The sequence below is a fragment of the Desmodus rotundus genome, chromosome 1 (assembly GCF_022682495.2).
Source record: "Desmodus rotundus isolate HL8 chromosome 1, HLdesRot8A.1, whole genome shotgun sequence".
Classification (NCBI taxonomy): Eukaryota; Metazoa; Chordata; class Mammalia; order Chiroptera; family Phyllostomidae; genus Desmodus; species Desmodus rotundus.
The window spans coordinates 200,915,793-200,926,491 of record NC_071387.1 but is presented as its reverse complement, the minus strand read 5'-3'; the positions used below and the strand labels follow the sequence as shown (position 1 = coordinate 200,926,491).

Genomic DNA, 10,699 nt, shown 5'->3' with positions numbered 1-10,699 from the left:
GCTACATGAACTCACTGACGTCTCCATGTGGATGTCCTGTGGGTTGTGTCCTATGAGAGGCTGCTGCATGCCAGGGTCAGATGAAGGAGTCTCCAGGTACTTCAGCCAGGGCAGTCCATGATATTAGCTGCCAATTACTGATTAAAAAGCATGATGGAAAAGAGCCGTCATCTCCAAGTCATCCTTTTTGACTAGAGCAGTTCACTAGCAGGGTGGCTGTTTCTGATACATCCTTGAGATCTTGTTCAACTCTTCACTAACAGCAGTAGTAATCCCATAGATAAATCTACCTAATTTAAAGGTAAGACAGGAAATTGCGTGTTTTTTTTTTTCCGGAAGAACCCATGGCGACATTTCACTTTTTTGATGCCAACACTGGAATGATTCAATTTGAGAAATGTGAATCTGATGTGGACAAGTAAAGGCAGGTTGTTACAGCCAAGGGCTTCTCTCACCCCCTCCTGTTTCCAGTCCAATTCTAGGAGTTGGGCGGGGAGAGTGTGGTCCTTATTTTCCTGTGGCTGCCTTCCCCATCCGGTCCTTTTGAGATTTTACCTAGTAAACCGAAACATATCTGCATGGTGTCCTTTCCCAGCATTGCCCTGAGCTCATTGCAATGCTTTCATGAAAAGAAAATTTATTTTCCTCCTGGGAGAATAACAACAACAACATGCAAAGGTATAATGTAAAACTAATTTTTTTCCTTTATTGAAAATACATCTACAAGGTAATGCTTCTCAGTCCACACAGGTGCATGTATACACGGAGCCTGTGATGGGCTGGTGAGAGGGTCATCCTAAAGGACTTGCTTTCCATAAGAAATGGTTAGTATAAAAAAAGATCACACTGTGTAACAGGATTAATTGACATGATTAATTCTTGCCCTACTGGCGTCAAAAGAGGACATCCACGTACAGTAACTTTTGTAGTGTATTTCCCAAACCGATCCTCAACAGGGCTACTCCACCGCAGCCTAACATTAACTTCTGTATGCACAGAATGCTCGGGGTCTATATAAAAATATCTCTAATTGTGTATAGGAGGGGATGTGTCTGGATTTTCAGTCTGTTAGCATAATTAAGTCCATTCTTCACCACTTTCAGTCAGCAACTCAAACACAGATGGTACCGTCTGACAGCTCCCACTCCACGTCTTTGACTGGATATTCCTTTGGGGGGTAAAAAATTAATCTCTAAACCTGGGAGCTGACTCGCCTGAAACCAATGTCCCTGCAGTTTTTTGGTTGGGACCACATTGGCAATGTCTTTGTGCTGATTCATCTTCCACCATTTCTTTCAGGGACTCAGAGAAAACAAAACCGAACCCCACTCCAGCTGAAGGTTTTGAATGATATGGTAAGTGGAATTCCAACACAAAGAAGTATCTTGTTTCCCTTATTCTAAGAACTTTTGATTATAGTCAAAAACCTTTTCAAATAAGAGACCACCCACCCAGCTCACAGACCCCTATTAGAGAGAGAGCTCATTCATTTGACTTGTTTAAAATATGTAAGGAGTAACCTTAGATTTTGATATGCAGACGCCCTTGGGGAATGGTTTTGAATTGAAGAGAAAAAAGTGTTTCCAGCTTAAAAAAAATAAACCTCTTTTATTAAAAAATTCTTCCTTAAAGATGACCTACATATAACCTTGGTGTTCTAAAATCCTCTCTTTATCACGTCAACCGTGCTTCATTCTTTCCTAGCTGGCTCTTTAGTGTTCCGTAGTAAGACCACGAGCACCCTTGCTAGTCGCTAGTCTTACATTTTAGTTTCTAAAAGTCTACTGTCAGTTGAGGAGGGGTGGGAGACATCCTTCCCAGAGCAGTCCAGTGGAGGGTAGGAAGAAGGGAAAACTTCCCTGTTGGGAAGAAGTGAGTGAAGAGATTGTGAATCTTTCCACTCCTAGAATGGTCTCTGGCCTGGTGACTTGTACGACTGACATTTTGGACACAGGACCTAGTAAACCACACCACAATCCTGCCCTTACTTAAACGTGTTCATTTCCAATAAAGCCCTTTCTGAAAGTCCCATGCTCCGTGGGATGATGCTTGCTTTAGGGTGTTCCCAGGAGGCATCGAGGACAGGCTCTTGGAATGATGCCACAGGATAGTGGGCTACAAGAGACCACCAAGGCACTTAGGGAGCTCACCCATTTGACAGATGAGGACACTGAGGCCCAGAGCTAAGACCTAGCTTGCCCGTGGCCACGTGGAAATTTCACTGTATGCACCCGCTCACAGCTGTGCTGGGTGTGTATTCATATCGTCCTGATGCTAGTAAAACAAGAAGGCAAATTAGAGCAGGAAGGGGAGACCCCCCTCCCCCCCCCCGTCCAACTGAAGGCAGTCGATCAAGTTGTGTTGTTTTTATACTAAAACTGATGCGTGTTCTAAAGAAATCTGAAGGATTTCTAAATTCTGAATGCTGATTTAAATGCATGTTTTTAGCCTACTCTTTGTTTGGCTCCTTAACTTATAAAAAATATCACATTTACAGGAGTGCGTCACATGAACTTGCAAGATCCGATCAAGACTACTTTTGATCTCAGTACCTTATTACAGGCAAGGCTAACATGAAATGACTTCAAACTTTCAAAGGTGGGATAAAAACTATACATTTTGGCCACTGCAAAATCCTCCCTTGGTTTTGGATGCAGACTCCCAAATCCTATGACAGTTGGGAGGAAAAGGGAGGTGAGGGGCTTACTGAAGAGGAGGAGTTGTAACAGGATGGAAGCATTTTGTCGTGGGTTTCAAATGCCTGGTGCTCAAGAAAGTCTTTCTTTCTGTTAGTCTACATCTTGGTTTCACTGTCGACGGGTTTCTCAGTTTCGCTTTCCTGGGCAATCAGCTGATAGGGTTTCTTCATTTCATTCTCTTCGATCACGGAGTTGCCCATCTCAGCATCCTGGTTCTTCAGCTCATGTCGAGACAAATGCTCGACAATGCCGGCCCCCAGGGAGTCTCCCAGCACGTTGGTGGTGGTGCGGAGGCGGTCCCTGGGGAAGGGCGGGAAGAAGGGACAGTGAGGCTCCTGTGAACAACATCATGTGACGCCCGCTCACCTTCCGAACCACCCGGGAAGTATTCGGAAGCATCTCCTAAAATTCTACTTGGCGTATCCTCCAAATGCATCACTAAATAACAGACACACAACCTTTATCATAGCAGTTATTAGAAATTAGAAGGACATACAGATGATGAATTTTCTGTTACTAGTAGAGTACCACTAGTCAGGGAATGACCCTCCCTTTCTCCTTTTATTTAAAATTTCTCTTTGCCTCTCTTTCCTCAACTCATCTTTCTTTACGCCAGCAGTTCTCAAAGTGTGGTCCAGAGACCCCTGGGGATCCCTGAAGTCAAAACTATTTTCATAATAATGCTAGGATGGCATTTGCCCTTTTTACTCTCAGTTCCTCAGGAATGTCTAGCAGAGTTCTGCAAAGACTACGACACAACACAGAAGACCCCACAGCTGACTGAATACAATACAGACGAAGGTGGGAGCCTCCACCTGTCTTGCATCAAGCCAGATATTAAGGTGACTTACAAACATGTAAAACGGTATCATTCTTTTCCGTAAATTTTTGGTTTGGAAATGGTATATTTTTCATAAAAATGTTATGTTGACAGGTATGGGATTTATTATTATAACATATAAATGAATTCAACATTTAACAATTTTGAAGGTTTTCTAATATGATAAGTATTGATAGATATGACCTACATAGATAAATGTTTTTTTTGTCCTCAATAATTTTTAAGTACAAAGGAGCCCCGGGACTGAACTCTGAGAAGCACAGCTTCCTACGATAAAAGTCCTCCCATTAGCTGCGTGCGGACCACGGGCCAGACAGTGACTGTATGCTCTCCATGCATCTTAATCCTCACAGCAGCAACACAGGGAGGCAGATGGCATTATCGCCCCCGTTTTACAGAGGAGAAAACTAGGGTGGCTGGGTAACCTGCCCATGTTGCACAGGGCTGCGATGCAAACGCAGGCCCAAATGGCTCTGGAACACCCGCTCTCAGTGATCCCCCCCACCCCCACCCCCGGCACTTCTGCCTTGGACACACTCTCGGGCTCTTCCTCGTGGTCATTAGATGTAGTGAAGTCGACATACGTTGGCTCCAGAATCTACTGTGTCCTAGGCATTCACTTTGCCCAGAAATCCTGGGTAGAGATTATTTACTTTTGCAAGTGGGATGGGAACTTATGAGAGAAAAGAGGCAGAGAATGTCAGCTGGAAGGGTGAGGGGAAAAGGGCAGAGGGAAGGGCCCTAGAGGGTACTTTTTTGGAACCTTCCACAGAGCCAAAACTCAACCCGCTCAGGAGGCTAGCTCTCTTCCCACTGTCTGCAGGGACTCCCTGCTGGGCTCAGATGGGAAGATCCGTGCTGCGTGACACCTTTGGAACGGGAAGCACAAGGACACAGGGCTAGAGCCAGCGTGTGGGGCCTGCAGTTCTGTCCCAGCCGCTCTGGGGATGTTGTGCAATTCAGACTGGCCTTGCGGATTGCTGTTGGCTTTGCAGACTGGGTTTCCCAATCCCTGAATGGCTTTATGGAGTGAGAGGTGTAGCAGCCAGATGAGTGTGCCCCACAGGCTGATAAGGGAGTGAACGCACATGGCGTCTGGGGCTTGGTCTCCAGATAAGGGTGGGATCAAGCAATAAAGACAATATAATTTCTGGCCCAGCTGCCCCTCTTTGTGGAGCCTTTTTGTCAGGCATGCCAGGCTGCGTGGTGCCCTAGAACGGCAGAGGGGCACCCATGACCACAAGCCCTGACATGATCCGAGCATACTCACAGGAACCAGTCCACCGCGATGATGAGGGTGATGTCGTCGGTGGGCAGGCCCACTGACGTCAGCACGATGACCATGGTGACCAGACCCGCCTGAGGAATCCCAGCTGCCCCGATACTGGCAGCCGTGGCTGTGATGCTGTTAAAGAAATCCCCAAACAGAAAACATTTGTACAAATCTCCCCAAATGGAAAGCATACCCTGCAAACTCACACAGTGCAATGTCTTACCAGATTAATGGAAGAGGATGTGCTTTAGAAAAATGTAACTGAGATGGACAAAACCCCACCAAACTAATAATCATACTAACGAATATTGATTAACTGCTTATTAAGTGCCATCTGATATGCTAAACATGGCTTGTCTCATTTGCTCCTCGCAACACCCCTAGGAAGTTGGTCCTATTCTGACAGCCCTTTCTAAATTAAGAGACTGGTGGCGGCACACTCTTCACGTACCTGAAAATACAGGGTCTGGCACAAATAACGCTCCTTTTTATTACAAAACCTTTTATTACAAAATCCTAAGCATGGAATTCTGTAGCATAACACTATCACCCTCAAGCACAGCATGTGACATTCTAGGTGAAATGTGCAAATTGCTATCCCTCTCGTGTGAGACATGCCCGTACCCTGCCGACCACCCTCCAGCAGGCCTTCCTTGGGCCGGGCCCTGCGTTTTGTGAGGTCTAAAACACTGTATAGTTCAGTGACAACTTGCTTCTAGTAACTCCTCTGTCCAAGTAGAGGATTGCATGGTTAATGAGGTCAGAAAAAATCAGATTTATCAACTACAAAGCAAAAGGATCATGAGCAAATTTCTGCAGCACTATAAGTATTTTTTATGGAGATAGTGTGGACCTACTTTGTAAGGCACATACCCTGTCTGGGACTCAGTTTGTTAAATACCTACTTGATAGGCTGATGTGGGAAAGTGAGCATGTTTCAAAAATAGTAAAGTATTATCTAGTAAAGTAATACTTTGTAATTATAAAGTATTAATAAAGTAACAGGTCTGTGGAAGAGACCATTCATGGTTCCCTCACATTGTCCCCCTTCCACGGTACTGGAATTCGTAGCTGGCGTATAGCTGCCCAGGATGAAGGCTACGTTTTCCAGCCTCCCTTGGAACCCCTTTAGACAAAGTTCTGGCCAATGAGGCATGAATGAAAGTGATCGAGCAATTTCCAGGCTGTGCAACTCCTCCTCTTCCCTGTGGCTAAAATTTGGAGATGGCAACCAGCTATGCTGGACCATCTGGGTGAGGGTAACACCCCAGGGGAGACGGAACCACAAGCCTGGGAGCTGCTCCACGGGAGAGAAATACAGTTTGATCTGACTGAAGTCGCTGTTGTTGTTGGTATTATTTTTTCACTCTGTCACATGCAACTGCACCTCAGGGGTTTTCGACCCATGTGCCAGGGCACGCCTGAGAACAGCTCGCAGAGTGAGCTGAGGCACTGATATCCCGGCCCCAGCGTGGCTAGGCGGGGCCTGGGGCTCCCAGAGGTCCCAGGCCTGTCCCCTCCGGCCATGATCGGTTTCTAACACAACATTCTAAAACAGTCAATGGCACACACACACAAATGTGTAGGAGCTGGTAGAGATTTAAAAAGATTAAAGTGACATAAAAACCAAATGTAAGCCATAAATCTGAATTTGATCTTGGTCTAGGGAAAAAAGCTATAAAAGATATTTTGGGAAAATTTAAATGTCTAGACTAGATAGATGTTCTGGAAGTATTTTTAAGATTCTTACTATTGTGGTTTTGTAGAAAACTATCACTATTCTGAGGAGATGCATGCTGAACTGTGTACAAGGGAAACGTCGTGAAGGGGGAGGGAGAGAGTGAGAGAGGGAGAGAGAGAGAGAGAGGGAGGAGAGAGAGGAGAGAGAGGAGGCACAAAAGTGGCAAAATGTTAACAATTGTTGGATCTGGTTAGAAGATATTTGTTTTAATATTCTTTCAACTTTCTTATATGAGGCAATTTTTATAATAAAAACTTGTGAAAAAATCTGACTTATTTTGATCTCCGAAATAAATTGCTAACAATGCTAAACACACACACACAATGATGAGCAGGTCTGATCTGGACTGAGGCTCAAACTCTCCTTTGTGATTACTCACTGGTCCGTATGCAGGCTGACCTCAGAGAGATGACGCCCACAGCCACGTGGAGATGCTCGGACTCTGCAGGAGAATACTACGGAAACTAGCCGGCAACAGTGGGTGGCTGCCTCCGAGGGACAGTAGGCGATTAAGAGAAGGTATTGGGGCGGGGTGTGGGGAAACTACCTTTCACTAGACGCTTCAAATATAATAGCTAAAAAAGTAGTCCCCAGAAGTAAAATTCTCAGCCTCTTTGTCAGTGTGGTCTGTCAGCCCCTTTATACTGCCTCAAAATTAACCCAGGAGAACACATTAATCCAGTTTTTCAAGTATAGTTTTATTTTCTAATACTGTCAATAAAAGCTAACATATTTTAATGTCTTTTAAAATTCAAGGATAACCTAACATTTTTTAAGAAGAGAAATAGCCATACTGTATATTCTGTAGAAAGATGTATTTTTCTATTTCTTTGTATTTCTTCAAAGAGAAAGAGCTAGAGGTATTTATGGATGATATATTGCTAAGTAAATCAGTCAAGTGGCAAGCACTATGGATGGTGTGATTCCATTAATCACAAGGAAAGGTGTGTGTATGTTTATGCACAAGACAAGGTCTTTATAACCCAAACATCGACAGGCATCACCTATGGAAAGATGGGGAGAGGTGGCAACAGGCAAGTTCCACTTTTTACCTTATGGTTTCTGTACTATTAGAATTTCATTATTAATTAATGTGCACATCCATAATTAAAAAATAAATGAAAATATCTAAATATCAAAACATCAAACCATTTCCACAAACCCCAACCTCCTATTTATAGGTGAGCCCTTCCTCACCACCTTCTTCCCTTAATCCCTGATCACCTGATCACCATCTCATTGTTTGCAGTGATTCTTTAGAAAACATCATGCGGAACTTCCCTTGTACCTGATTGTAATAATCTGTCCAAAGTTCAGCTCAAAGTTGTTAACTTGAGCGATGAAAATGGCAGCCAAAGCCTCATAGAGGGCGGTCCCATCCATGTTAATGGTGGCCCCCACCGGGAGCACGAATCTGGTGACACGTTTGTCCACGCCATTGTTCTCTTCCAGGCACTTGAAGGTGATGGGCAGGGTGGCAGAACTGAGAACAGTAACACAGGGTATGTCAGCTGACTGTCCCGCCAGTGCAGACGGTGCCTGCATGTTTGGTAGTTTGGACAGAGAGTTCCTTCCTGTTAAAGGGAACTGAGTCAGCACTTAAGGAGTAAGAAAGCAGGCGGGCCCCTCACTGGGTCATTTGGCAATGCTCCTGCTTCTGGGCTCCTCTGTGAAGCATCCCTTGTCATTATTTCCCCCTCACAACAGCCAGTGCCCAGTGACTGTCCTCTGTCCCTCAGGCAAATGTCAGAGGGCAGAGGGAGAGGACAGTGTGCAGGGAAGGAGAGTTGATTTCCACTTCGCATGTACCCAGGCATTCCTTGAATCCCAAACAAGTCTGATTAGCATTGGAAGTGCCAAAGGCAATTCTTATAACCTGGAAGTTTAAATTCCCCTCGTCCCACCAACGTGTCCCTCTACTCTGAACCTGAGGGCTCTGGTTCAAAGTAACATTTGAGACACATCTTCTGACGGGAGTAAGCCGCACAGACACGTACCTGGAGGAGGTTCCTAGAGCTGTGATGAGCGCTTGCAGCAACCCTCCAATAAACACCCAAGGGTTCTTCCGAGTTACAAAGAAGTAGAGGAGGGGCAGGACGATGACGGCGTGAATGAGTAGGCCCACGATGACCGTCAAGGTGTACATGGCCAGCTGGCCCCCGATCACGCCCATGTCTTCCATCTCGACAATCTTCCCTGCAATCAGGAAGAGGATGCCCAGAGGGGCGTACCTGTGTGGAAGCAACACAGGCACAGTCAGAAGTCTGTTTGAGAACAAGGGAAAGAGTTGATTCCAAACTTTTCTGCCCAGGATATCGTTTGGACTTGTGAACTTCTTTCTTTTCTTTTTTAGATAGAAACTCAAATATAAATACCACAGAATTAGGTTTTCTTTTCACTCAGTCTTTCTCTAGGTTGCATTTGTTTCCCCCTGAACTTGTGAGAAAAGACAGGTGCGGAGGTTTTGTCACCCACCTCTGTTTTTCTAGATGGCTCTTACTACCCCTGGGTCCCGTTTCTGGACCTCAGATGCCACTCACAGCCCTGCCTCCTGCTGCCCTGCTAAAGGTTCTGGGCCGCCAGAATCCACCAAAACGATCTTTCCCACATCAGAGCCGATGCCCAAGTTAACGATGCGATGTCAGTGTTTTAGATTTGCAGTCAGCTCTCCTGTTCAAGGACCGCTTTTATTTTTTGTCCCATGTTACACGACTTCCAATGTGACTTAATAGTAGTCTTAAAATCAACTCTTTAATTTAAGTAAATTTCCCCGAAGAGGAAATTTTGTTACAGTGCAAATGGAAAACTAGTACCATTTGCCATAAATAGAAGGCAACCATAAAATAAACTCAGAGCCATTAAAATTAATAAGGTGCATGTATGTACTAATACAGTCAGGTTACAGGTGTTCTAATTAAGTCATCATTACCCACAGGCTGCTACTGCCTTTGGTGATCTTTCCCCTGCAGACTCGGCAGAAATGAACAACTGAGACACAAAATGACTTGTGTATGTTGAGACGACCCCGTTGCTTAAAGGCCCCGCTGCCCGGCATTCAACTCCCTGTCTGGTGGGTGCAGTAAACTACAACCAAACTCCCATTCCCAAAACCAGAGCGGCTGTCACCCTGGTCTGCTGGAAACTGTGGAGGACTTATTTCAAATAGAAAAATACAATGTTGCTTTTAAAAAGTCCTTTTAAAACACGGGCCAGGAAATTATAAGAATACCTGTTTGCAGAAATGTAATAATTCAATGTCGAATGTGCAGGCAAAAAGTACAGCTAGAAACGCTGCATGTGAGGTTCATTCAGCAGCCTTGAATGGGCTTCTTTCACAAAAGAGGTGAAAGGTGCAGGCATTTTAATACTATGAAGATAAATGTCCACTTTCAGCCCTGCTAAGAATTCAAAGGAGGGCCCCCAGGATTTCGTTTGGGGGCTCCTGTGGAGACTATATTCTGATCCGTCTTTGTGCCCAAGTTTTCATATCCGTCTCGTACAGACTTCTGAAAAATGAACTCTCTGGGCTTTGGTGGCAATAAAGACAAAGAATATTTTTAATCATTTTGGTGAGCATTTTTCTTAGAAATGGATGACTTCCTGCCCCAGGTGCCTGGAACGGGTCTGGATTGGAAATGAAAGCTAATCCAGAGAAAGAGCTCTTTCCCTGCTGGAGTGAATTTATTTTCCAAGGGCAATGCCCCTCTTTGGATTGAGTCTTCCCTTTGTCTCTTGCTCTTGACTTTATTTGAAGGAAGTTTGTTATAAGCTGTGGCTTGGCAGTCTGTACTGCTTCCCGCGAGGGCTTCAGGCGTGCCGCGGGACCAATGCTGGCTTGCTTTCTTTCTTAGGGCTCAAACAGAGGAGGGCGGCTCAGTCTTTCTGGTGGTCCAGGGGCCTTTGCATTTGTTTCTCCTGCTACTGGGAATGTTCTTCTTCTGTACATTGTGTGGCTGGCTGCTCCTGGTCTTTCAGGTCTTAGCAGAAAAGGTCACCTCCTCGGAGCCTTTTTCAAGGCAAATTTTGTGCCTCCTCCCCCGTCACTTTTTATCACATCGCATCACATCACATAAAATAAAACCTGCTGTTTTATTTTTTCCACAGCACCTGTGACTAAAGCATATAGTTGGTTTGTTTGTTTGTCT

At 44.9% G+C, this 10,699-nt stretch overlaps 1 protein-coding gene across 1 annotated transcript in view; it reads right to left on the bottom strand.

Annotated features, from left to right (window-relative positions):
• Positions 1-681: 681 nt before the first annotated feature.
• Positions 682-10,699, bottom strand: part of SLC1A3 (solute carrier family 1 member 3) — a 79,349-nt gene continuing 69,331 nt past the window's right edge. Inside the window, exons 7-10 of the mRNA XM_024578459.4 lie at positions 8,552-8,785; positions 7,843-8,037; positions 4,811-4,945; positions 682-2,999 (exon numbers count right to left, since the gene is read on the bottom strand). Coding sequence (XP_024434227.1) covers positions 2,795-2,999; positions 4,811-4,945; positions 7,843-8,037; positions 8,552-8,785 — 769 coding nt within the window. The 3' untranslated portion in view covers positions 682-2,794. The remainder of the gene's footprint in view (positions 3,000-4,810; positions 4,946-7,842; positions 8,038-8,551; positions 8,786-10,699) is intronic.